Source organism: Equus przewalskii, chromosome 21 (genome assembly GCF_037783145.1).
Source record: "Equus przewalskii isolate Varuska chromosome 21, EquPr2, whole genome shotgun sequence".
Taxonomy (NCBI): Eukaryota; Metazoa; Chordata; class Mammalia; order Perissodactyla; family Equidae; genus Equus; species Equus przewalskii.
Genome location: NC_091851.1, coordinates 20,165,130 through 20,192,240, shown reverse-complemented (window position 1 = coordinate 20,192,240; position 27,111 = coordinate 20,165,130). Strand labels below are relative to the sequence as shown.

At 43.9% G+C, this 27,111-nt stretch overlaps 1 protein-coding gene across 6 annotated transcripts; it reads right to left on the bottom strand.

Moving 5' to 3' along the window:
• Nucleotides 1–905: 905 nt before the first annotated feature.
• ZNF343 (zinc finger protein 343) lies at nucleotides 906–21,373 on the bottom strand. 6 transcript variants are annotated; one of them, XM_070587993.1, is made up of 5 exons: nucleotides 20,939–21,188; nucleotides 20,595–20,821; nucleotides 11,811–12,074; nucleotides 6,344–6,469; nucleotides 906–1,042 (listed from the first exon to the last, which is right to left on the bottom strand). In XM_070587993.1, exons 2-5 carry the CDS (start codon nucleotides 20,662–20,664, stop codon nucleotides 1,032–1,034), a joined length of 471 nt encoding a protein of 156 aa, XP_070444094.1. In that variant the 5' UTR covers nucleotides 20,665–20,821; nucleotides 20,939–21,188; the 3' UTR covers nucleotides 906–1,031. The 6 variants fall into 6 exon arrangements, 1 of the variants encoding a protein (XP_070444094.1); XR_011530750.1 differs by lacking the exon at nucleotides 906–1,042 and adding an exon at nucleotides 1,432–3,186 and having other exon boundaries at nucleotides 20,599–20,821; XR_011530752.1 differs by lacking the exons at nucleotides 906–1,042; nucleotides 20,595–20,821 and adding an exon at nucleotides 1,432–3,186 and having other exon boundaries at nucleotides 20,939–21,373.
• Nucleotides 21,374–27,111: the final 5,738 nt, after the last annotated feature.

The window sequence follows — 27,111 nt, the reverse complement described above, 5'->3', positions numbered from 1 at the left end:
GTTTCAAGCTGGCCCAAATTTCTCTTTAATTAAAGGGCAGCTGAGTGTTTGGCTATTCTCCAAAAGGACTTCTAGACTAAAACTGATGAATAGGGTATACCCGTTTTTCCAAAGGAAGGTGCTGGTTTTCTTGTTTGCATTTTCTCTCCCAATGGCAGGCATGGGCAAGGCCTTGGGGTCATCCGGAATGTAGAGGGCCTACCCACATACACCTGTCCCTCTCTGGCTTCCAGTTCAGACCAGAAGCAAAGCGTTGGTGTCACAGGGGTAGCTCTGGCGAAGGAGCACGAGGGGAGACGGGGGCGAGGGCAGGGCCCACACTTGGGGCTCACACCTGCCCTCGCCAGAGCTGACTCAGGACCCACTGGAAAGCTGACTTCACGGCTGAGGGAGTGAGTAGAGACCTTGGAGTCAGTGACGCCTTCAGACCCTCTTCTACTGCCCCCTCCTCTGCTGGGGTGTCAAAACCACTTCGCACTTTTTCTGATTTTCAAAGCCTGATGTCCATTTCATGAATCTGGCCAATTGGCAAACCAATTTGCTAGAGCCTAGGCAGACCCTCTCCAGTAAACAGTTACTGGCCCAGGACGTACAAGTCAGAGCCTGGGCCTGCGGAGCTGTCTAAAATCTGGGCAAATTGGGCTCTGAGGGAGCAGGACTAGGTATGGGTGTGGCTAAAGGGCCAGGTCCTTGGGCTCAGAAACAATGGCCACAGTACGGCTGGGCTGTCTTGGACCAGTTAGTAGAGGGATGATGGGAGGTGTCATTAGCAGGACTGGACCCTCGGGTTGGCAGGCTGAGGGGGCACAGCATTGGAGCTGTGTTCAGAGATCTTTAGACCTATGACCTGACGTGGGGAGTAGCTAAGGGGCCCAGAGCCATGATTCATGATGGATAACAGTTTGGGCCTGGCTAAAGGACCTGACCCTGGAATCTGGAAGGCTGCAGAGGGAGCATGCTTAAAGGGTCCCTGGAGCTGGAGGACGTGAACAGACCACTGAGGAACAGCAATGCTTGATGGGGTCGAGGATTCAGCAGAGATCTGAAAGAGATGAGAAGGAAGGAGAAAACCCAGGGAAGGGAGCTTGCACAGAAGTCAAAGGGAGGGATCAGGTAGGAGAAGAGGCAACCCAGCCCCTGGAGACCTGGGAAGTTCCCTCCCTTCAGCTGGCCTGTCTCCAGAACTTAAATCATCCTCCTCATGCAAAGGCTCCGATGCCCAGCAAACCTGTTAGATTGATTTGAGACTTATTTTTTCTTAAAAGTTGAATTAATGGAGGAAATCTGGGTTGTGAATGTGAATTCCTTTCCAGACAAATGAGAGACTAAGGTACAAAGCCTGAGCTCAGTAAAGATTTTACTAGAACAAAGGACAAGAAAACATGGGAAAGAACTGGTGTATGAAAATAAAACAAGTTGATCACTCTTAGATTACTTAAATAAAGCTTTCTACTTTTTTATTCCATCTGATTACAAAAAGTGAAAAGCATGTCTATGTAGTCATTAGTGCCATTTTCACACTCATACAGAGTATGGGGGTGGTCAAGACTTCTGAAACCCCCTCAGAGGTGCATGAGGTAGTGGTTTGTGGTGGCAAGACTCTGTCCTCTTCATCTGTTGAGGGGGCCATCAGGATAAAGCTCCACCCACACACCTTGCCCCACGGGTCTACTCACCTGGGTATGTCCTCTGCTGCAAGATGAGGTATGACTAACGCATCTCACAGTCTCCCTCCCTTCCTCCCAAAAAACCTGTTCTCTGATGTACACTGAGGTGTGCTTTTCCTAAGGCCTTGCCCGTTCTCCACACACACACAGAGCTTCTATGCTATGTACTCTGGGGTTTGTTGAGGGGTGACTTATAGCCAAAGCCTTGTCCACACTCCCTGTCAACTTAAGATGTCTTAGGTTGGATTCCCTGGAGAGACAGTGAGATGAAGAATTGAGTGGTTTATTGGGGAATGAGGGCAGGGCTGGGCAGAGGAAGAAGCTGACCTGCAATGTATTTGCAAACGAGAGATCATTCAGTCCGACGGGCACCTCTGGATCTGGGATGAACCTTGGGAGTTGTCCCAACTGAGTCAAGGGGAGTTTTGTCTACCCATATCACTCATTCAATGGCCAGGAGCCAGCCAGCCCTTGGGAAGGTGCAGTTCCCCGTGGCTGAGAACGAGTCCTAGTGAGGAAGTCAGCTCTGCAGCCATCAGCAGCAGTTATCTGGAGCGGCGTGGGCGCTGGCCCTGATAAGGTTAACTGGGCAGAGCTCCACAGTATCCCACAGAAGGATTCTCCCTGTGGCATGTGAAGAAGGCTGACTCGCCTTCTCACAAGAATCTCAAGATCACAAGAGCCTCGCCCACACTCCCTGCAAATATAGGGCTTCTAGTCTGAATGTATCCTCTCATGTTTGATAAGGTCTGACTTCTGGCTAAAGCCTCGCCCACACTCCTTGCACAAATAAGACTTTTCTGAATCTGTTTTTCTCATGTGTTGAGGTTGGACTTCTGACTAAGGCTTCGCTCACACTCCTTGCACACATATGGCTTCTCCCCTGAGTGTGTCCCCTGGGGGTTAATAAGGATTGACATCAGGCTGAAGCCTTGGCCACAGTCACTGCACACATAGGGCTTCTCCACTAACTGTGTCCAGTGGTGTCTGATGAGGGCTGCCTTATCTTTAAAGCCTCACCCACGCTCCCTGCAAACAGGGTTTCTCCTTGAAGGGGGTCGTCTGGTCGGTAACGAAGTTTGATTTCGGGCTACAGTCTAGTTCATGCTCTCTACAGTTGGCTGCTCCAGATCTCAAGATTTCTGATTCCTTCAATTCTTTGTCTGGTTGCACAGGGTTTACTCTTTGGGCTGAACTGGACTCTATTTCTACCACTGTGGTGACTTCTCTAGGACTTGCTGACGGTCCTTGGGGGGGGCCAGAGAATGAGCTTGAGGTCTTTCTCCCCTCTGTCCCCGCACACAAGGCTTTGGAGCCGCCTTCCCTCGCTTGCCCTTCCGTGTATTCACTCCAGCAACTCTGAGCAGAATAATGCTGCTCCTGAGGCTCCGGGCCAGAATCCTCTGGATGGAAGTGATTTTCCACACATGAGCCAGGGAAGATCTGAAGCACATGCTGGCTGAGGAATTGCTGACAAGAGAATGCCAGCAGGAACAGGGGTAGATTTCTGGCTTTGGTTCTGCTGGAGAGAGAGTTTCCAGTTAGAGAAGTGCTAAGGGGTCTCCCGGGCTGCTCCGCCTTGTCTTAGAACAGAGGGTGTCTTCCTGCCACACGTGTAACTGATAATATGTGTACAACCTGATTTGTTTCTTGCCAATAATTCCTTTACATTCCATTTCTACACATTCCATTTTCTATAGTGATCCAGAAAATCCATGCCAAAAACATCTTCTACAGGTCAGCCAGACTAGGAACGTTTCAAGGAAGCAATCTGCTCTGTAAGCAGCTTCAATTATCCTTAGCCTTTTCTTCCTACTAAAGCGTCTAAGCCATCAACACTCACACTGACATATACTGTCCACAACTGGAGGTAACAGTCTCTGTGACCTATGTGGAAATCTTCTTCATCACTTTTCTTATTACAAAAAAGGGACTGATACACATAAAAAGTCACTCGATCTGAAGGGCTTCCAAACATAGGAGTCAGTATAAGAAACAGTGGTTGAACAGACTATATATGAAAGAAACCTGAATTTCATGTTGCCCATCTGCAAACAAATACTTATCAGAATTTTCTAAGTGTGAGGTTCTCTACCAAGTAGTGTGGATTCAGCAGTGGACAAGAAAGACATGGTCCATGATTTCAGGATTCTAGCACCTTGTGCCCAAACCAATCCATCACAACGACATGAGACTTGGCTGTGGCGTTTGCTTTGGCCAACGAAGGTTAGTGAAAAGTTAGTGCCTCTTTCAAACAAGCTTTAAGAGGCACAATGTGGTTCTATCATTGCTCTTTTGCCCTCTTTCCTTAAGAACCCCATGACCCAGATAGAGGTCTTTTGCTGTTCTTTTTGCCTGGATTCCAGAACCAATAGAGCTGACCCACGCCTGAACTGTAGGCAATAGGTAATATAAGTAAGAGATGAACATTTGCTATTATAAGCCACCAAAGTTTGGGGTTGTTTGTTATCACAGTGTTACCTAGCCTAGGCTCACTGAAATATCTCCCCTGTGAAAGCTTTAAAGATTATTTCAGGAGAAATTGGCCCATTTATTTCCAACAGTATCCTTGAAGAAGAGACATCACAGTAGGAATATGTGAAGAATTAGAGAAAGAGATTGGTTTAGGAGGAAAAATGGTAAGGTCTCAATTTTTGATAAGTTTGAGAATAAACTTGTGCTGTCTTGTAACCAAATAGAAATAAGAGGACAAAGCACAGGTGAGACAGTGACAGAGAAAATAAGTTCATTGTAATATGGGACAGGGAAAATTGTTAAAGTTCATAAAACTGTTTAAGGGTGTAAATATAGACACAGAAAAAAAGCATATGTGACACCAGTCCTGTGGATCCCTAGTCCAAAGAAAAGAGAAAGAAGAGAAAAGCCCAAAAGAGAGACATAAGAGGCTGGAGGACTGCAGAATATTGTGGTGTTGAGAAAGACAGAGGAAACAATGTCAAGAAGTGCAATTGGGATCCAGGCTTTCAATATCGAGACTAATCCAAACCAGGGCATTTTAACATTTTCCTCTGAAACCATTAAATGTATTAACATAGAAAAAGGGACTAATATGACCAGAGAAAAATGAACACAAAATCGAGTTAGAATGGCTAGCTAAGGCCAAAAACCAAAACACACATAACCAGACTGAAATGGATGAAGCCACACTTAATTACACGGAGCTCAAACTGGATAGAACCAAATCAAAACACATCAAAGAAGACGAAAATAGAACAAAGTTTCCCTGACTGATTCCCATCAGGAAAACAGCCATGCCGTTTAAGGAGACTCCTGCCTGAAGCTGGTTTGTGTCGCTAAAACTGTGGTTCTTCTCTACAGGCTTTCTCTAGAAATACAGGAATGGCTAGAACTGCACTATCTGACATGGGAGCCGCTAGCCATGCTGACTGAGCACTTGCAACGTGGCCAGTCTGAACTGAAATGTGCTCTAGCTGTAAAACACATAAATTTTGAAGACAGTACAAAAAAAAGAGTAAAATATCAAATTAACTTTTATATTGATTACATGTTAAATGATATTTTGATGTTAGGTTAAATAAAGTACATTATTAAAACTAATATCACCCATTACTTCTACTTTTTTAATGTGGTTACTAGGAAATTTAAATTTACCCACATGTCTCCCATTTTATTTCTACTGAACAGCAGTGATCTGGAACAAGGGGTGGGGAAACTACAGCCCACAAGCTAAATCCAGTCCTCTGCCTGTTTTTGTATAGCCTACGAACTAAGAATGGTTTTTAAATTTTTAAATGGTTGGAAAAAAGTCAAAGGAATAATAATGTTTCATGACACATAAAAATTACGTGAAATTCAAAATTCAAAATACACAAATAAAGTTTTATTGGAACACAGCCTTGCTCATTTTTTTACGTACTGTCGATGGCTATTGAGCACTACAAGGGCCGAGTTGAGAGTGTTTACAGAGACGATATTGCCCAAAAACCTAAAATAGTTACTATCTAGTCCTTTACAGAAAAAGTTGGCCAACCTCGGATCCAGAGTAACGTCTCAATCAAAAATATTTATCAACCTAGATTTAAGGAATCAGCGTAAGTTTCTAAACAAAGGAAAAAGAAAAAAATACGGTTTACAAAACCCAAAGGCCATACAAAATTGGACATGTAACTTTAACTTCTGTCACAGAAGGGTTCTCTTACCATTCTCCTCCTCGCAAACTGTGCCTCCAGTCTCACTGGCTTTCTGGCAGTTCCTTATGCTGGGCAGGCACATCCTTTCCTTAAAGTCTTAGCACCAATGGTTCCCTCCACCCGAAATGCTCTTACCCTACATAGCCAGAGTTCTAACTCCCTCACCACATTATGTCTTTGGTCAAATGTTACCTCCTCACTGACTTCAAATCCCCAATTTTAAAATTCAGCTAGCCACCCTCTCACACTCGATTCTCTTTTAACCTGCTCTATTTTATAATTACTTTAAACTATGGAGCACTTATCACCCTCTAACATACCATATTATAATATCCCTGGATATGAAGCTTTTTGTTTGTTGTCTGTCTCCATACACTGGAAAGTAAGCCCCATGGGCAGGGATTACTATTTCATTTACTAATGTGTTCTAAGTGTCTAGAACATTTTCTGGCACATAGTCAATAAATCTCTACTGAATTAATGAAGGAAGGTACACAGCCTCACCCGACGAGAGCAGATTCCAGTAATTCTCCAGCATCACTTCTTTGTATAGGTTCCTCTGCTCAGAGCTCAGTCTCTTCCATTTGCCTCTGTGAAGACCACTGCCACATTCCTTAATGTAACTGGCATCTATAAACAAGCAATAAATTAATGGACAGCAAGTCACCATCAATTTTCCTAGCATGAGGAATGTATCTAGTGTCCCTGGAGTCTGGATACACAAGAAGTTGATCTAATTCTTTTCAGAGCACACAGTTCACCATATTAAGTTCTTCTGGGCATTACTATGGCTTTGTGTTAAAATCCAAGGGGAGCATAACTGATGCAGAAAGCACATTCCTGGCCGTCGGACACTTATGATTTCATTGGAGAAGCGATTTGTGGATCAATCTGGAAAAACCTCAAGCAGTGCTCAGGAAAGTGATCTTGAGGATCCGTTATCGAGGAATTCTGCGATGGAAGACACAGGATGGGCTGCAGAAGAAAAAGAGCATCATGGACATGGGTCTCGTGCTGGGCGTTAGGGGATGGAGAAGATTTAGAGGAGAAAACAGAAGAACACTCCAACCACACAGAAAAGTGGGAGTGAACAGCTGGGATCTGGAACAAGCATTTTTGAAGAGTTCAGGCCTATTAAGTGAGATCTGTAAAATCTCTGTCTTTGCCTAGTATTTTAATAACCTTTTAAAAATAAAGCTCCTAATGCTTCTCTCATCACGTAGAGCAGTATGCCATTTATGCGAAACAGCTGTCAGGGGAATGGCAGTAATCTTCAAGAAAAGGGGCATTTACAGATAACTCATAATGTTGAACAAAAGAAGCCAAACACAAATGAGTACAAATTACGTGTTACATTAATTTTAAAAAAATTAGAAAAATTATGATGTCAGAAGTCAGCACAGAGTTATCCTTGGGGCAGTAATGACTAGAAGGTTTACAAGCATGGATGGTTCACAGTGGCAGTGTTCCGTATCTTGACCGAGGGGCTGGTTATGTGGTGGTGGTCACTTTCCGAAAGTTTACTGAGTACTTTTTTTTAACTATGCACTTTGCTACATGGATATTACACCTCAACAAAATTTAAAAACAAGCAAAACCTGGTTGGGTGGGAGATCATTCTTTCCTAATACTTAAAAGTGCTTCTTTCCCAGAAGATTGCTGACGATATACAATGTTTGCCCATAGGCAATGGTATGAGATGAGGGCAGTTTTCAGCTTTACATGCCCAATCTTGAGTGCAGTGGTAACCGATTAAAGTACACAGGGTGGGGGAAGGATGTGATCCACATATTTTCATTCCTTGTGAGCTAAGTGTCCAGGATTTGGTTTCTCTAAAAAGACATTCAGTAGGTATTTAACTTGAAAATATTGGAGACACAGTGACTAGTAGTTTCCACACTGAATGCTCATGACTTAGGACCTGATCATGATGGTAACATCTGAGGGCTACACACAGCGTGTCAGTACTTAGAACTCAGTATTACAGATGGAACTAAACACAAGAGGAATAAAAAGTTTTGCCCTGAGTATCCTTCCTGAAACTAATAATAGTACAGAGACTATAATTTTCATTCTCTGATTCCTATACAGTTACTTCTTATGACCTAAGCAGTGGCACCTGTGTAATCATCACACATTTGCATGGGCTTCCTCAACTTCAAGTGCATTTTAACTGTCAGTGGTAGGGCAACTGCCTTTATATTGGGTATTTTAGTTTCCTAAGAAAGAGAAAATTATAACCAAAATCTTTAGGGTAAGTTCAGTGTAACTCATCTTGAAAATAATTCCATATTTGAAAGACCATTTAGACAACATGAGCCTTGTTCTCCAACAGCCCAAAGACTCAATGATCTGCATTGCTCTTATTTTGCCGGGTTCCCGTGCCAAAGACACCTTGAAGTGACCTTGACTCTTCTCTCTCATCCACACCTTATCCCCAGCTTTTTCCATTCATTGATCCCCTTTGCCCAAACACTGTAGATGGCCTCCATATGCTTCAGATTGACATTCAAGGCCTGCCTGCACTCGGCTTCTCCCAATTAGCAAAACCTACCTCTCTCTTTCCTGTAATCAGGTCTCCCTGCTCCAGCCAGGTCTGGGTCCTCACAGTTCCCTGCAAATGTCCTGTTTGCTCCACCTCTTAGTTTTAGTCATGATGGCTTTCTATCTGAATATATCATTCCTATTTCTTCCTACTATGTAAAAATCCACTTATCCTTCAGGATCAACTCAAATCTCACTACTTTCAAGATCTCCCAAAGCCATCCCCGAGGGCCTAATGGTTAAAGTTTGGCGTTCACTGTTTCAGTGGCCCCAGTTCACTTCCTGGTCATGGAACCACACCACCCATCTGTCAGTTGCCATGCTGCGGCAGCAGCTCAGATAGAAGGACTAGAGCAACTTACAACCAGGATATACTACCATGCACCGGGGCTTTGGGGAGGGAACAAAAAAGAGGAAGACTGGCAACAGATGTTAGCTCAGGGCAATCTTTCCCCACACACACAAAAAAAGACGACGACCTCGCAGCTTACTCCAGTCTACAAAAGTGTCTTCATCTTATAAATACTTAGGACATTTATATTTTATAGACTTTGGAGAAAAAAATTTTTCTAAAATCTGGAAAAAATGTTACAGGTTACTAGAGCATACTTCAATCAGCTTCCTGGAAGGAAAGCAGGGCATGCAGCTTGCTTGGCTTCCTCCTCCCAAGCCCATCTGACATTCTCTGGGACTATAACTTTGTGTCCACAGTGTATAACCTGATGAACAACCCATAACCAATATGGCGAGGATGAATTTTTAATCCAATGAGGTTGTAATCTAACACATAGAATTGAAAAGTTGTTTTCATTTTACTTACCAGGAAAATTTATTTAGGCTTTCTCTCATTCTCATATTCGTATATTCTTTCTCTTTCTCTCTCTCCCTCTCTCTCTCTCCGTCTATCTACCTGTATAATTCTTTGTTGAATATTGGACATTTTAGGTAAAATATTGTAGTAACTCTGGATACCAACCCTGCCTCCTCCCCAGGCTGTTGCTGTGGTCGCTTGTTCATTTGTTTTGTGACTTGTTTGGACTGGTTCAATAAAGGCTATTTCCTCTGAAGATGTGACTGCTCAGATGGTGCAGCCTTGGACATGCACAGTCACTCTGACCCTCCCCCTCCAGAAATGACAGTCCTTTTAGCTGCGCTCTCTTTGTGTCTCTCCTTGATGTCCCTGTTAAGCTTCTGGCTGGTCCGCCTCTATTGGTATCACACCCAGCTGTTAGCCTCCACGAATCGCTGGCTGGTTGCTCTATTAGTTTCAACCATGTCCCTCGGTATAAAGGGCTGATCCAATTAAAGTCAGGCCCTTTTGCAGGGGTAGTTTTGAGGCCAGTACGTGAGACTTGCTCTGACCCCAGCAAGGCTCTTCTCAGCTCTCTCTCTCCCTGGCTCTCTCTGTTAAACTTCTAGCTGATCTGCCATTTTGCTTGTTGTCATCATGCACCTGCCAGCTTCCTCTTTACTGCTCGCCACCAAATCTCTGTTGTTTTTAATAGCACCCTTAGGCTTCGACTTCCCTATGCTCTGTTCCAAATAAAGCCAGTCCCCTTAGGCAGCACTGTACTGGTCTCTGTTCTTACAGCCTGCCTCTCCCCCTGGGCAGGACCTCTGCACCACTGCTCAGGAGCTGGCGGCAGGACCAGCAGCCACTTCTCAAGAGAGACCCTTCTGCTCTAAGAGCGGGTCCCTGGGCAGAGGTTTGTTTTTATCATTTTGGTTATTTCACTGGCCAGAGTCTGTGGAGCTCCTCATACCACCATTCCAGAAGTGCTTCTCCTGGGTCCTCTGAGTTTGACTGTCAATCCACTATGAGTGGCTGGACATTGGTTTCAAAGCTTTAGGCTAGGACTTTGCAGTGACTTTCACTGCACCATTATGTAACCATTTCAACCATTATAATAAAAAATCACTATTACTGTCATCATCTTTTGTTTTTATACATTATTTTTCCAAAGAACCTGTAGGCTTGAGGATAAGGATAGTGTATTTATAAATGTATTGGTTTGGCTTACAGAATCTCACACAACCCATTCAAATGAAAGAATACATCAAATTTCTGGTAGAGGAGAGAAGATTGAGGGGGGATTGGATTGGGGGTGAAGCACTGTATCTAGAGAGAGCATTCTCTCTGAGTCAGTCATCAAATAATATAGGCCCCTTCCTGAGGGTTGGAAAATATGCTCCCACATTTTTAGAAGGGGATTTATGTGGCAGCAAGAAGGTTATACAATACTTTAGAAGATGCAGGAGCTTACAAGTCAGAGAAAACTGAGCTTAAATCCTGGCTCCTCCATGTACTAGATGAGTGTGGCCAGACACAAATCACACACCCCCTTGAGCCAGACTTTCTCCTTCTGAAATAAGTACTATTACCACCACCACTACCTTCTCACAGCTATTGTTAAGAAGTATGGAGAGGGGCTGGCCCCATGGCCGAGTGGTTACAGTTCCGTGCGCTCCACTTCAGCAGCCCAGGTTGGTGGGTGTGGATCCCAGGCACGGACCTACTCCACTCACCAGCCATTCTGTGGAGGCATCCCACATACCAAATAGAGGGAGACTGGCACAGATGTTAGCTCAGGGACAATCTTGCTCAAGCGAAAAAAAAGGGAAGATTGGCGACGGATGTTAGCTCAGGGCGAATCTTCTTCATAAAAAAAGAAAAATTTGTGGAGAAATGTTATGACATCTGAGATCTGTTTAAATACAATGAGGGAAGTGTGAGGGGTATAAATAAAATAACATTGGCCGTTATACATGACTACTGAAGCTAGATGATGCTACCTGAGACCCATTATTGCTATGCTCTCTAATTCGATATATGTTCAAAAATTTCAATGAAAAAGTAAAAAAAGCCCAGTGAGCAATATCATTAGATAGTGTGGATGGGAAGTGAAATTTAATAGTACATTTAAAAATTTTAATTGTCTCAGTTTTTCAAAAATATTCCTTATGTTTAAAAGTTTCCTGGACTCTTAATATTAATCTTGGGTATATTTTTCAACAAAGAAAATAAAACGCACAAATGCAGGAACGATTATAAAGTGATTGACACAGTACCTGGCCCAAGCATGACCTGCCTAAATGCTGATTGCCTTTCCCTTCCCAAAAAAGAGAATACATGCCTGTTCTTGGGGAAACAACCCAGCATCTCAGGAAAAAAACATAACCCCAACTCACCAGTATTGGGGGCTTTCCCTCCTTTTCTTGCAGCCAGTCAGTATCGTTAGGAGGCAAACGCAGTTGAAGAAAACACAGCTGGGAGACCCAGACCCCCCATTCTGCGCCCAGAGGAGCTCCCCTAAGCCGTGCCATGGAGGAGGCAGCCCCTTTACCAAGCTGTGGTCCTAAAGCACTCTCAGCGGAACCTGGAGCCCTGCTCCCCTCTCCACCCCTCCAGATCCTCAGCAACTCTCACCTTTGGCCTTAGGATTCTGAGTCAATTTCTTCATGCTTTCCATATCTTCCCTGTTCTCCAAAGGCAAAATCTCCTCCCGGTCCTGCTCTCCCCAGGCAGAAGGATCAGGCAATGTCATGGCCCCAGAGCCAGCCCAGCGTTTGCCTTGAAATTCTGCCAGAGGGCCAGGTAGAAGGTATTTCATCTCAAGATGGATTTCTGCTGCCTGGGGTGACTTCCGAACCTGACTTGTAAACGCCCATCCTGTTTCCAAGAAGCCAGGACCTGTGGAATGGAGAAACAATTTGACGTAGCTAGGACCGTTATGGCAGGCCCTCAGCCTCTGCCTGCTCAGCAGGGATCCTGTCCTCTCCCACCGTCCTCATCCAACGAATGTGGAGTCTCAGTCTATGCGGGTTCCTTGGATTTTTTTTACCTCACTCCTTTCCCTCAAGTCTGTCCCCCCCCACTCTCCCTTATCTGTCAAAATTTACTATTCCCTCCTCAGATTCAAACTCCATGTCCTGTATCAGTCTCTGCTACTTGAAGCCTGAGTCAGAGAGAAGACACAGCAAAATGTCTTTGGAGACAGAGCCTCAGAAGGTCTCATTCCAGACCGATTGGGGCATGCAGACCTCAGGTCTGACTGCCCGGCCAAAGGTTGCAGCTGTGTTCGCCCCCCTATGTCCCTGTCCTCTGAGGAGTTTGGGAGGCCTAACCTGAATCCTTCTCAGGTTAGGTAGAGCTCCAGGTCTCACAATGACTCTGTAAAACAACCCCTCACCTTCTGTTGTGTGTGTGCACCACATGCTTTATCAGAGATACGCACTGTGTCTCCCGATGGGCCCTGGCTAAAGTCCTCCACTCACGTGATCACAAAGCAGAAGCAACTCAGACACCCTGTCCAGCATCTCAGCCCAAATGGTTGCAGACCTACTATTGCTAAGTTCCCTTCTGAGGCTGGCTAGGGCTCCCTTAAGATGCGCTTGTGATTCATCCCAACACCAAAGGCAGAGATGGCCACCCTCTCTCCTGTGCAACCTGGGCATCTCACCGTAATCACAACACATCACAATTTTTCTATTCATATGACTATTTCTACCAGAATGTAAGCTTCTTGTAAGACGAAATACTCCTCAGTCGTTTTGCTAATCCTAGTGACTAGACTAAAATAAGCCTTTGTGGTAGATTTTATTACTTTTCCCAATTACTGGTTTCTCTGTGATAAGATTGTACTTCCCTGTCCCTGACATCAGGTTTGACCTTGAGACTTGCCTTGGACAATGAAATGTGAGTGAAAGTCACTTCTAAGCCTTGCCTGATTCCACCATCTGCCATGTTCTCAAAGCAGCATGTTCCCAAAAGGGGTCTTGGTTCTACTGTAAAATGTCACGGTGCAGAGTTAAAGCTGACCCACATGGAGGAGGACTAAGACTGGGCTGAAGGTTAGATTCCTGTGTGAGCCACTGAGATTGGGGGCCGTGCTACTGCCGTGCAACTTAACCTAAGCTGGAAAATACAGCCCTCTCCCTCCCACTAATACTAGTATGTGTAGCCAACATTCATAAAACAGGCACTGTACTAAGTGCAGAGTTCCACGAAATCTTCACAACACAGCCAAGAGGAAGACACTGCTATTCTTTCCATCTCACAGAAGAGGAAACCAAGGACTAAGAGCTCGGTTTATCTGTCCTTAAGATCTCACAGCTACCGGGGCTGGCCCTGTGGTCGAGTGGTTAAGTTCGCGCGCTCCGCTGCAGGCGGCCCAGTGTTTCGTTGGTTCGAATCCTGGGCGCGGACATGGCACTGCTCATTAAACCACGCTGAGGCAGCATCCCACATACCACATCTAGAAGAACCCACAACGAAGAATATACAACTATGTACCGGGGGGCTTTGGGGAGAAAAAGGAAAAAAATAAAATCTTAAAAAAAAAAGATCACACAGCTACCAAGTGACAGAGCCAAGTCTAGAACCCAAAATTCTCACTCCAAAGCCCTTTTTATTCCCCATTGCCTAAAATAGTGCCCAGTGAACAAATGCCTAAATGAAAAGGCAAAGAGTAAGCAGATGTCCACAGGGTTCAAAGTTCACCCTGAAGAAGACAGGAGCCTCAGAGTGAAGTGGAGAAAGGGGTCTGTATCAATCAGGACGGGCCCAGTTATTCTGTAGTGACAAGTACTCCCCCACAAAATCTCAGCGACTTAAAAGTAATGAAAGTTTATTTCTCACTCCAGCTCCACGTCCATCATGTGTCAACTGTAATTGTGCTCAAAGTCATCTTCACTCAGGACCAAGGCTAACGGTGCAGCCTCTGTTCAGAACATGGCTAGCAGGAGCGGCAGAGGGAAATGAAAGACAGAGCGCCATACTCAGCCTCTTAAAAACTCTACCCAAAGTGACACTTCTGGGGCCAGCCCAGTGGCGCAGCAGTTAAGTTCGCACGTTCCGCTTCAGTGGCCTGGGGTTCACTGGTTCGGATTCTGGGTGTGGACATGGCACCACCTGGCAAGCCGTGCTGTGGCAGGCATCCCACATATAAAGTAGAGGAAGATGGGCACGGATGTTAGCTCAGGGCCAGTCTTCCTCAGCAAAAAGAGGAGGATTGGCAGCAGATGTTAGCTCAGGGCTAATCTTCCTCAAAAACAAAACAAAAAACAAAGTGACACTTCTGACCATAGCACATAAGCAAACCATGTCACATGGTCACTCTTGAGTTCAATAGGAGAGGCCATACAGGCAGGGCGGGGGGAGTGGAGGATGTCTGATAAACAATGACACTCTACTACAAAGTCCCAAGCCCATAAACCAATTCTCACCCAGGCCCAGTCCTCATTATGGATTAGGACATAAGTGTGCTAGGATCTGTGGCTGTGCCCAGGACACAAAAATAAAAGACACCGTCTCTACACTTACCATACTATCAGAGAACAAGCAAGGATACTGACCAGGAAAATCCTAACTCAGCACAGAAAGAAGAGGACTCTATCAGGGAAGATCCACAGAAATGAAAAGGATGCTGCTCTTTAGAGCATGAGATGAAGTCTGCCCATCCGGCCAAGAAGCACACTCCAGGCAGAGGGGTCAGTCTGATCAAAGATCAAATGGCGGGGACGGGGGGGAGGGGTACCAAGAGAAATGGGTAATTTCCTGGGTGAATATAAACTGCCTAAAATGAAGTTAAAGGAAAAAAATGAACAAATTATTAACCAAAAAAGAAAATGAAGACAGTCAAAGATCTCTTCCAAAGGCAGCAGCCTCAGGCAATTTTATTGGTCACTTTTTGTAAAACTTTGAGGAATAGGTCATTCCTGTAATAAATATTAAGTGCCCAAACACATTAAAAAAAAAAAAAAGCTTCCTAACTCATTCATCAAGGACACCAAAAGCAAGCAAGAACACAACAGAAACAGAAAACTAGAGGTCAATTCCACTTATAAAAAACAGATACAAAAATCCTAAATAAAACACGTGCAAACAGAATCCAGCTGTACCTTAAAGAAGTAATAATATATCACAACCAAGCAGACTTTACCCCAAGAATGAAAAGACAGAGGCCCACCCCGTGGCGCAGCAGTTAAGTTCGCAGTCCACTTTGGTGGCCTGGGGTTCCCCGGTTCAGATGCCAGGTTGCATCCCACATACAAAATGGAGGACGATGGGCACAGATGTTAGCTCAGGGCCAATCTTCCTCAGCAAAAACAGGAGAATTGGCGGTGGATGTTAGCTCAGGGCTAATCTTCCTCAGAGGAGGGAGAAAAAAAAGAATAAAAGGACAGTTTACCACCAGGAACCCTACAATGGGCGGGGGGAACTTTAGTCTTTTAGTAAACTGATAATTCAGAATACTTTTACCTGAGAAAACCTTCTTGTTGAAATATGAGCCAGGTGTTAACATTTTGCCCTATTTGCTTCATCACATCTATGCATTCATTTAGGTGGGTATGCGGACATTTAGTGCAGCAAACCTTTAAGCTTTTCCGTTTGCATGAAAAACGTCACACAAAAACGTTGGGGAAAAACTGGATCCAAAAAGACTTAAATATTTACAAAATATACAATGAGTGTAAAAAATCAACTGCTTATTGCTATTTCCCAGAGAAATGAATTTAACTGTCTCATTTTCATTCCAAAGGTAAATAATTATCTCTCTCACTACATTATAAGCCACTTCAGAGATGAAAAGCTATCTATGGCCATAAAAATAGTATAATATGAAATCTGTAGAAAATAAATATTGTAAGTCCAACCTGCATCATAAAATTCTATGTCTCAACAACACCTCAGGGATAGGATTTTCCATTAGTCCCATCTGATTGTAAGAGGTGTCCCAGAGATGGCAAATGATATAATTTATACAGTACATCCAGATGAATTTCACTTTCTCTTTTTGTTTGCCAAGTCCATTGTGACAAATCTATTCCCTCGCAAAAATACAAGTATTTGAAATACATAATCTTCTTTAGGCTTCTATGGCATTACAGAAAAGTCAGGCTAAAGGGATCTCATTTCCAGCTAACCACGTGATATAACACAAGAACATTCCAACTACCTCTAAATTCTTGGTCAGAATTTTCTCTCCAGACCTCTCCAGCTCTTACATTACTTATTTGTCCCACTGCCAGTAACGAAGGCGTTTTAAAGTGCATCGTCCCTGTATTGGTAGGTTAAAGATGGCAATTCAAACTCGGTAACTGAGGAGAGTTTAATAAAGTACTCTTTAAAAAGGTGTGGGGCGCGTCAGGGAAAACAAAAGGATGCTGTGGCAGCATGGACACTCACAAGACCAGAGGGTCTTTACCAACCCCAGGTCTAAAGGTGGGGGGAGCAGTTACCAGACTCAGGAGCTAGAATCCTGGAGGGAGGGTTGCTTGACAGAAGTTCTGGCTTTCAGCAGAGGTACACAATGAGCTGCGGTGACCCAGTACAGAGGCAGCCACAGGAATAAAACACGCAGAAACAACAGAGATTAGCAAAGCTACCTGAAGCAAGTCTCCTTCTAAAACAAATGACTACTTATGGGACACTCCCATTCTATCAACCCCTGTGAACTAGAGAAACAGGGGTTTTGAAGTAGAAGAAAGCAGATATTGACGTGATACTGAAAAGGTGAGGTAAAAACCCAGTAATCCTAAAATTGGATTGGAAATATCAGTATGAACTCACGAGGGATTTCTTAGCCATGTCCACTGCAAAAGTCTAGGAACAATGATCAATTCAGTTGCAGGGACTGTCTGTATTGCCCAGATTGTGGTCCTGAATGACCATTTAAGAAACACACACTTGCAGGAAAAATGGCTGATGCCAAATCTGGTGCAGGAAATGTACAAGATGAGCCTAGAATATCTTGACATAGCAGAAGGCCAAGATGTTTACAAAGATGCCTTAGATTCCTATCAAAATGACTTAGGAGCTAGCTAGATAAGGCTCCCAGGGGCCACAGATTGGACAATGTTAGTTTTAATAAGAACAAGATTTGCAATAGATTGAAACCCATCAGACGTGTTTAAATTCATGAGTTAATAATAAATTCTTTTTAAAGGTCAACTTCTAATGACAAGTAACCAATCCATTAGTATTTTGAAATCTAGATAAATAAAAGCTTCAAGCATTTAAGCTCCTTCCCTATATGACTGTGCCACTGGGTAATCAAACAGCAGATGAGGTGAAGTGTCTCTTTATAATATTATTCCAGCTAATACAGCAAAATGACCGAATTAGCATATCACCATTTTACACTCCCCAGAGAATTAACAGATCTAGGCATTAAGTATTAAGAAGAGCTAACATCAAAAAAGAGCAAAAATCAGACATTCTTTGCATCCTGATAAAAGAACACAACATCACTTAGAATCCTTTCAAAGCGATGGAACCTGAGTCTGATGAAGCTCTACGCCAAACTGCCAATTTAGGGGAAATACAAAAGAAGGCTTTAATCTTCACTAAGAGGATGTAATCAGCAAAACCCAGCCTGCAGGAAGCTCTACATGTCAAATGGCCTGGGTTCTTCAACAGACAAACGGTAAGGAAAAGGAGGAAGGAAAAACCTGTAGATTAAAAGAGACTTTTTAAAAAATCATTAGGCTTTTTTTTTTTTAAAGCTAAACTATAGTGTTTGGGGATGCATACTTGGCTGATTGACCTTAAAGAAACTCAAGGGAAAGGTTACTTTTGGAAAAGAAGAAAAAAAAGTGGTGATTGGGATGGAACAAATGGAGGGACATCTGGGGGAAACCAGCACAGTTCTATTTCTCGACCTAAGTGTTCACCTTACACTAATTCTACACTATACATCTCTTTTGTGTGGTTTATTTCCTGAGTTTTATTTTATAATAAAAAAGAAACTACATAACAGCAAAGAAAATAAAACTGTGGTGTTAGTGCAGCAGTAGACAGTAAATGGAACAGAAGAGAGAGTGTACGTACAGACAATGGTAAATACAGCATTTCAACAGTCAGGAAAGCATGGCCTCATCACAAAGGGTTGCGACAAGCTGCTATCCAACTGGAAGTCAGATTCCTAGCTCACACCTTACATAAAAATAAATTCCAAGCAGAGAAAGAGCTAAACATTAGAATCTAAAATATCAACATTTAGAAACACACAGGAGAATATACATAGGAAGCTAGGGAAGGGCAGACCTACTTTAAAAAGAAAAAACATAAAATCCAGAAGCCATTAAGGAAGAGGGAGATAAATTTTACTATGTATTAATTAAAAACTTTAAACCAAAGACAATTTTAGGAAAGCTGGGGGGGGGGGGGGTGCATAAATATGTGTGTGTTTAATCTTTGACTGTCTTTTCATAAAAAAAAAATACTGGGAAGATACATAGGAAATTAACAAAACTGATTATCTATGAGAAATAAATTTGTCTTTATTTGCATGGACATAATTGTGTTCTACAATCCAAAAAATCAAAATAAGAACTAGAACTAATAAGTAAATTTAAATTTAGCCAGGTGGCAGGATATGAGGGGTTAATAAACAAACATTAATTCTATTTTTAAATACTAGTCAGAAACAATTGGAAAATTACATTTAACAAACATTTCCAGGGGTCCGGCCCCAGGGCCTGCTGGTTAAGTTCGGTGTGCTTTGCTTTGGCAGCCCAGGTATGAGGGTTCGGATCCCAGGCACGGACCTACACCACTCACTGGCCGTGCTCTGGAGGCAACCCACATATAAAATAGAGGAAGACTGGCACAGATGTTAGCTCAGGACTAATCTTCCTCGAACAAAAAAAGAGGAAGATTGGCAACAGATATTGGCTCAAGGCTAATCTTCCTCAGCAAAAAATAAAAATAATAATAATTAAATTAAAGTCCTGATATTTGGGCCCCATCAGATGCCAGAAGTAATTTGAATAGTCGCCCTAGTGTTCTCAGAGACACCCCCCTACCTAACCCTTCTAAGTCCCAAACCAGAGGTTTGACCCCAACACATAAGGGAAAAGCAGACAAGAAAAGGGGGAATCAGCCAATCTAGTCACTCCCATTTCAACCAAATCTGGGATCTTTGCCACAGAGTGCGCCCCTGCACCACGACAAACCCTGAGAAAAATGTCCCAGAGAAGCAGACCCGCCCCCACTCAAAAAACTGCCTAGACTCAGGCTCTGACGGTGCAGTCCACGCCACTGGAGCATGTCAGTCCCAGGCCAAAACCTCCCCCACCCCCTAAAAACTCCTGGGACTCCAGACCCAAGACACTCCTCACGACCCCCTGGAGATATTTTGCCCATGTCTAGCTCACCTCCACCCACCCCCAACAAACCAAGGCACGGCAGGACCCGAGATGCTCTCCCCGCCAGCCCGCCCCCGTCCAGCCCCACCAAAACAAAATGACATTTACGATCAGCCCTGCGTTCCCACCACCATTCGGAGATGCAGGACCCAAGCAAGTGCTTACTTGCTAAAAACACCCGGGGATATATGGCCCGAGCCGCGCCCCCATCCCCACCACAGAGGATGTTTGTCTATCTGGCCCTGGCTGAACCCAGCCCCACAGCCCAAAGAAACCCCAAGGACGCACGCTGGAGCGTCCCCCTATTCGGAAACTGTTTGGCCCAGAATATACCCACCTCCTCAAAAAAGAAATTAGAGTTCCAGGTCACTCGCCCCAGCCGAGAAAGGAAGGTCCGCGCAGCGCCCAGCACCTCAGGCATCCATGCTGGCTGAGTCTCACCCCATGTACCCGCCCCGAGTGCACGCCTCCAGCCGCGCCCCCTCCTCCAGAAATGAAGCCTTCCGAACCCCCGGCCTGAGCCGCCGCACTCCCCCACCAGCTGCACCGCACCCCGGGCCCCAGCCCTAGACCACGCCTTTCCAGACCCTCCTTCCCGCTGGGGGAAGCACCGGTGCAGGCCTCGCTCACCAGCAGCAGCGGTACAGGGCAGTCCAGCCCTCCGCCGCTCAACGACGCAAGAACTACAGTTCCCACAATCCCCGCAGACCCCGCCTTCCAGTGGTCGCCCTGAGAGCCACTTCCTGGCCGCGCGGTTAATTTACCAACGCAATGGCTATTTCAATGACGGCTACCCTCTCTTTTCATAAAACACCTATGCATAAAACAAGATGTGGTTCCGGAGCGAAGTCTCTGTCTCCCCTGCCCATTCGCCGGAAGAACTACATTCTCCAGAAGCCCCTGCAACTGCTTCCGCGGGTGGCTTCCAGGTCCCGCCCCTCTGCGCGCCGGGTCCAAGCGGCGAAGGCCTTTCCGGTTGGCGTGCCAGGCTTGCCTTTTAGCTTTTCTATTTCCTTCCCCGACGGAGCTAAATTCCCTGGGCTTAGGCTCAGCAACATACACACCACCATCCGTGAGCGCCATCTAAGTTTGGCTTCCTGCTGCCCGCGCACCCCTGTGGTCATCGCCATTTTACTTGCGGGAGAAACAGTCTAGGAAGGCAAAGCGGTCTCCCGAAGTCTCAGTTAAGCCAGTTATCCTCAACTCCAGCGCTCTCCTTTGGATGTCGTGTAGTCATCTTCCTCTCGTCCAAGTGGCCGAAGTTAGTGACAAACTCTCATCCAGTTCCTAGAGGATGGAAGGCTCACTCAGGCTGGAGCCTGGCTCTCCGGCCTTTTATCTAGGACCCGGGTTAACGGTTACACCGGTACTGTCAACTTTTTAAAAAATTGCCAGTTATCTTACCAGCAAAATTAGTTTATTGGGTTCTCTCTCGGGGGTAATTGTTCCAAGAGAAGTTGTAAATTGGTTGTGTCCGCGGGAGGAGGTGAGTTCAGAGTCCGCCTATGCTGCCATCTTAACACCAACTCCCTCAGTTTATTCGGGCATAGCCAGAGGAATTGCAACTCAGGAAATGCAAGTTATGACGGACCATAGGCAAATCCAAGGAACAAAAGTGGGGCCCCAGCTTGCCTTTGTAGAGAAAAAGGGAAGTTGAGAGGGGTTGTCCTAAGAGGAAGATCATCGGAGGAGAATGAGAGTTCAGGGCGGCAGTGGCTTCTCATTGGCGGAGCTGCTGCAGTTTCCAGTGGCTGAGCTTGTTGCGCAACGAGTAGAAAATGTTCCTTCCTCCTGTAAAGCAGAGAACCCTTCTAGTTGGAGATGCGAGGGAGTCTTTCCTGTTGGGGTAATTGACAAGGAGTGGTCGGGTGTGAGAGCTCCCTCTACAGGCCATCCTGACTTCAATTTTAGTTGAGGTTCCCTCTACTGGTTTTCACCTTCGGTTGGAAACACGCCAATTGGGGATTTGCAAAGCAGACCTATTTCAGTTCATAGGAAGAGCATTTACATTGTAATGGTAAATGAAAATTAAATTTAGTTTTCACTGTTTCCAAAACGGAAATAGACCGTTTCCTCCCTCCCTTTTCTCGCAGTATTTTCTTGAGAAACCCATTTGTAAATGTACCCCTTTGATATGTATGTAAATCTTTTTAAAGGCTGAAAAGTATCTGCCTGCTTTATAACCTAGGAATATTTTTCTTAAAGGCTTGGGAGCCATCTCTTTTAAATGTAAACGTTAAGGGAGATAGTGCCCTGTCACTGTGAGAGTTTAGCTTAGGTGCCTACTTCCAAACCATAACCACCTGCTTCCCTCAGAGATAGGAGACGTTTTCTTTTTCTTTCAAATAAAGGCAATTAACTAGAAGAGGTGGCTACCCCAATTACCAGGTAAATTTAGGATGAACTGTGAAAAAAATCTACAGCAAACCATGTTGTCAAATCCTCTTATAAGAGGACAAATTACCTTTAATCTTGAGAACTTGTTTCTAATGGGTTGTATCTGCTTGACTATATAAAAGTGGAATTTCTTTCTGTCTTTGCAATCTCATTAGCAGATTGCCTGTGACGTGTTTCACAGTCTGGTTTAACACTTATTCAATGATAAAACTATTTTCTTTCTTTCCCACGTTTGTGAAGAGATTTTCTGGGTTGGCAAGAGATTTTATTTTAATCTTCTTCACCACCATCTCTCCCATTTCTCTTCACCTTCCCTATATCAGCCTTCTGAGACTTCTCTGTTGTCCAGTCTCAGGAGACAGAGAAAATGGCCAGGAGGCCACTGTGAGCCAGGAGCTAGATAAGAATTTCCTGAACGTCTGTCCTGGCTCTTGCAGAATGGACTCGTTCCTTTCTGTTGTCTTGGAGGCAGCAGGTTCGTACCGGACAGAATCCTGCCCTGGATCTCGAGACCTCCCTCTCAGCATCCCTCTGTGCTCCATTGTGACTGTTATTCACCACGTGAACAACATCCAAGAAGCAGTTTAAATAAAAATACAACAGAGGTGATGCCAGTGAAAATGAGTAGGTAGCTCCAAAGATTCATCTCCCCACAAAACATGATAAATTAAGCAAAAACCATCAGAATCAACTTTGTCAGAACTCTGGATAATAGTCAAATGTTTACAGAAATCAAGTAAGTGATGAATCAAGAAAATGACAACTCAAAAATGGTAGGAAAACTCGGAGAAAATATTTGGAAAAGACCAAGTATCAAAAAATATTTGATAAAGGACTGTTATCTAAAATATAGAAAATCTTAAAATTCAACAATAGGAAAACTAACGACCCAACTTAAAAATAGGCAAAAGATCTGAACAGACACCTCACCAAAGAAGATATACAGAAGGCAAAAAAGCATATGAAAAGATGCTTAACATCATATGTGATGGGAATTGCAAATTAAAACAACAATGAGATTTCACTACACTCCTATTAGAATGGCCAAAACCCAAAACACCCAGACAACACCAAATGCCGGAGAGGATGTGGAGCAACAGGAGCTCTCACTCAGTGCTGGTGGGAATGCAAAATGGTACAGGCACTTTGGAAGACAGTTTGGCAGTTTCTTGTAAAAGTCAACATACTCTTCCATATAATCCAGCAGTTGTACTCCTTGGTATTTATCCAAAGGACCTGAAAACTTATGTTCACAGAAAAACCTGCACATGGATATTTATAGCAGCTTTATTCATAATTACCAAAACTTGGAAGTAACCAAGATGTCCTTCAATAGATGATGGATGAACAAACTGTGGCACATCCAGACAAAGGAATATTATTCAGTACTAAAAAAAAAAAAGAATCAAGCCATGAAAAGACGTGGAGGAATCTTAAGTGCATATTATTAAATGACAGAAGCCAACCTGAAAAGGCTACAAACTGTATGATTTCAACTATATGACGTTCTGGAAAAGGCCAAACTATGGAGACAGTAAGAGGGTCAGTGGTTGTCAGGGTTTGAGGGAAGGGAGGGATAAAGAGGCAGAGCATAGAGGATTTTTAGAACAGTGAAACTATTCTGTGTGGAACTATAATGGTGGATATATGTCATATATTTTTCGACACCCATATATTGTGCAACACCATTAGTGGACCCTAATGTAAACTATGATCTTTGGGTGATAATGATGCATCAATGTAGGTTCATTGATTGTAACAAATGTACCACTCTGGTGTGGATTTGGATAGTGAAGAAGGCTGTGCATATGTCGGGGCAGGGGATATACGGGAAATCTCTGTGCTTTCTGTGCAATTTTTCTGTGAACCTAAAACTGCTCTTTTAAGAAAGAGCCTGTTTTTTAAAAAAAATTTTAAATGCAAAGTTCCTACTTGCCTGGCGCCATTCTCCTCCCTGGCTCAGTGGTGGTCTTGAAGATGGTAGCCCACATTCACAGTGTAGGGCCCTAGTCCCTGCTTCCAGAGGAAGCAGAGCAGAACTTATTCTCAAAGAATCATGTTTGTCTGTTCTAGCCTGTCAAGGGGCTACCTGAGGGACTGACACAGGCACCTGCCTTTGTTTTGCCTAATTCAGAACTCACTCGGAACACAAAAGAAGTTATGCAGAGAGCATTCCCCCAAAACACGAGAAGGCAAATGAACAAGCAGCTACCATCTGGGCAGAAGATTTCAGCTGAGGGAAACAGCAGAGTGCTGAGAGCCTGGGAGGACAAGCTGAGGAGAGAATTTCTCTGGGGTTGGCCCAGTGGTGTAGTGGTTAAGTTCACACACTCTGCTTCAGCGGCCTGGGGTTCGTGGGTTCAGATCCCAGGTGCAGACCTACACACCACTCATCAAGCCATGCTGTGGTGGCATCCTACATACAAAATAGAGGAAGATTGGCACAGATGTTAGCTCAGGGACAATATTCCTCACCAAAATTAATTTAATTAAATTAAAAAGGAAATTAGAGCATTAAAATGCTCCTGTGAATACTGGGTAATTTCTTTCCCCCTTCCCCTAGGGGGACTCCTTAAAGTGTATTCTTTTTTTTTTTCCTTGCATTTGATGCTTTTTGGTGAGGAAGATTGGCCCTGAGCGAACATCTGTTGCCATTCTTCCACTTTTTCTTCCTCCCCAAAGACCCAGTACATAGTTGTATACTCTAGTTGCAGGTCATTCTAGTTATTCTACGTGGGATACCACCACAGCATGGCTTGATGAGCGGTGTGTAGGTCTGCACCCAGGATCCAAACTGGTGAACCCCGGGCCACTGAAGCAGGGTGTGCAAACTTAACCACTATGCCACTGAGCCAGCCCCAATAATGAGTAGTTTCAAAAGCTATTCATGTGCCCAGAGCAGGGCACATGCTCAGAAAGGACCAGAGAAGACCCTAAGCTTTTACCTCTGGTTGATCTCTAGGCTCATTATAAACAGAAAATGAAAGCTAAGACAGAGTTGTAAACAGCCTGTCCAGGCTTGGAAGGAGCCCACAACACAGAGCCAGTCTGCAAAGACTGGGAGTGGGTGTTTATTCCTTTTGTTTTCCTTTCTACCTGCTCTGGCCCCTTTCCCCTCCCTGGCTCCGTGGTGTCTTGAAGATGGTAGCCAGCATTCACAGTGCAAAGCCCTTTAGTGAATTTCCATTTCAGTCATTGTACTTTTCAACTCTGGAATATCTGTTTGGTTTCTTTTTATAATCTCTATCTCAGAATTTGTCTTATTGGGAATTATAAGCAATTATAGTGGATCAAGGCAGTATTTGTGTAAATGAGGGCATAATTACACATGTTCTCAAATGAACCTTCTTGTTGCTAGTAAAATCAAAGTAATCTGAATCCAGGCAGTATTTGAAAAAATAAGCAGTCTAATGTAAAGAGGCTCAATATCATATATATTGTTTTTTTTTTTTAAAGATTTTATTTTTTCCTTTTTCTCCCCAAAGCCCCCCAATACATAGTTGTATATTCTTCGTTGTGGGTCCTTCTAGTTGTAGCATGTGGGACGCTGCCTCAGCGTGGTTTGATGAGCAGTGCCATGTCTGTGCCCAGGATTCGAACCAACGAAACACTGGGCCGCCTGCAGCGGAGTGCACAGACTTAACCACTCGGCCACAGGGCCAGCCCCTATATATTGTATTTTTTAAAGAAGCAGTGTTAGTAAACACAAGCTCAGTCATTCTACTCAATTTCTTATTGCTGGTTAGAATAAACTGAGATTAACATAAACTTTGTTTAAACAAACCAAATGAGAATCATACATTCATCACAAGTGCACTTTCTTGCTCTGTTAAAGCTAGTTTTGATGTTTATAAAAATGAACTCAGAGTCACATATTGCTCTTAATAAAATTTCAAACGTAGGCAAAAGCACTCAAAAGATTTCTTATTGTGATATGGAGGAATTATAATGTACTGAAGCAGGATTTGTGTCAACAACCCCGTAATTACACACTATTTTATTTATTTATCTGTTTATTTATTTATTTATTTATTTATTTGAGGAAGATTAACTCTGAGCTAACATCTGCTTCCAATCCTCCTCAGGGTTTTTTTGGGGTTTTTTGTTTTTGTTTTTGTTTTTTTGCTAAGGAAGATTGGCCCTGAGCTAACATCCATGCCCATCTTCCTCTATTTTATATGTGGGACGCCTGCCACAGCACAGCTTGATAAGCAGTACCTAGGTCCGCACCCAGGATCCAAACCAGCAAACCCTGGGCTGCTGAAGCAGAGCACGCAAACTTAACTGCTGCACCACTGGGCAGGCCCCTACACGCTATTTTAAAAGATCCTTTTTATTTAGGGTTAAAGCGAACTAAGAATATAAGAGTGTTTGTGAAATCAGCTCAGAATCATTTATTATTCTCCAAAGAACATTCAAAAGTACTCCAAAATACAAAATTATTCAAAAACACTCAAACTCTAACTTCTTTTTTGTTGTTAGAATTACTACTGTTACCGAGATAACTAGATAAATCACTTAAACTAGTTAATATCACTTAAGTTAGTTAAGTGATAACTTAAGACTCATGTACGTTCTGGAGCTTCTCTTTACTTACTCTAGTTATTCTAATTATATCTAGCTGTCTAGTTATTCTGAATTCAGCATAACTACTTCTCTACTAGCCGCTAGTTCTCACTAGTTATATTAACAAGAAATAAGTTATGGTTAAGAAGAATGCATGATTCAGAGGTTCTTTGCTGAACCTGTAGCCTTTGGCCTTAAATGTGGACTTCAACTTCAGACCATGAGGGTCAATATGAGGGTGAGAGACAGGGTCAGGGTGGTGGCATCAGAGTGAGCATCACACAGTCAGGAAGATGACTCATATCTGGATCATGGAGGGGATCAGAGTAAGGGTGAGTGTCAGGATCAGTGACTCTGTCAGGGGGGAGGGAGCCAGACTCAGGGTGATCTGTGGGTCAGGGTCAGGGTCAGAATGAGGGTAAGCATGAGGGTGAGGGGGTGATGATGTCGGTCAGGATGAGGGTGAGGTTGAGAGTCAGGGGGAGGGTCAGGGCTGGGGTTTGGGAGTCAGGCTGAGTGTTTGGTCCAGGTTAGAATCAAGGTGAGGATGAGGGTTAAGGTGATGGAGAGGTTAAGAGGGTGGTTTAGGGTGAAGGTGGGGTCACAGTGAAGTT

What these genes read in the sequence shown, in the direction of transcription:
- ZNF343 (XM_070587993.1), bottom strand. Translation starts at nt 20,664, where the DNA reads ATGGCGATGACCACAGGGGTGCGCGGGCAGCAGGAAGCCAAACTTAGA. An exon ending in GCGCTCACGGATGGTGGTGT is followed by an intron (nt 12,075 to 20,594) that starts GTATGTTGCTGA and finishes TCCATTCCACAG; the next exon opens with GTCCTGGCTTCTTGGAAACA. An exon ending in TCAGAATCCTAAGGCCAAAG is followed by an intron (nt 6,470 to 11,810) that starts GTGAGAGTTGCT and finishes GCTTGTTTATAG; the next exon opens with ATGCCAGTTACATTAAGGAA.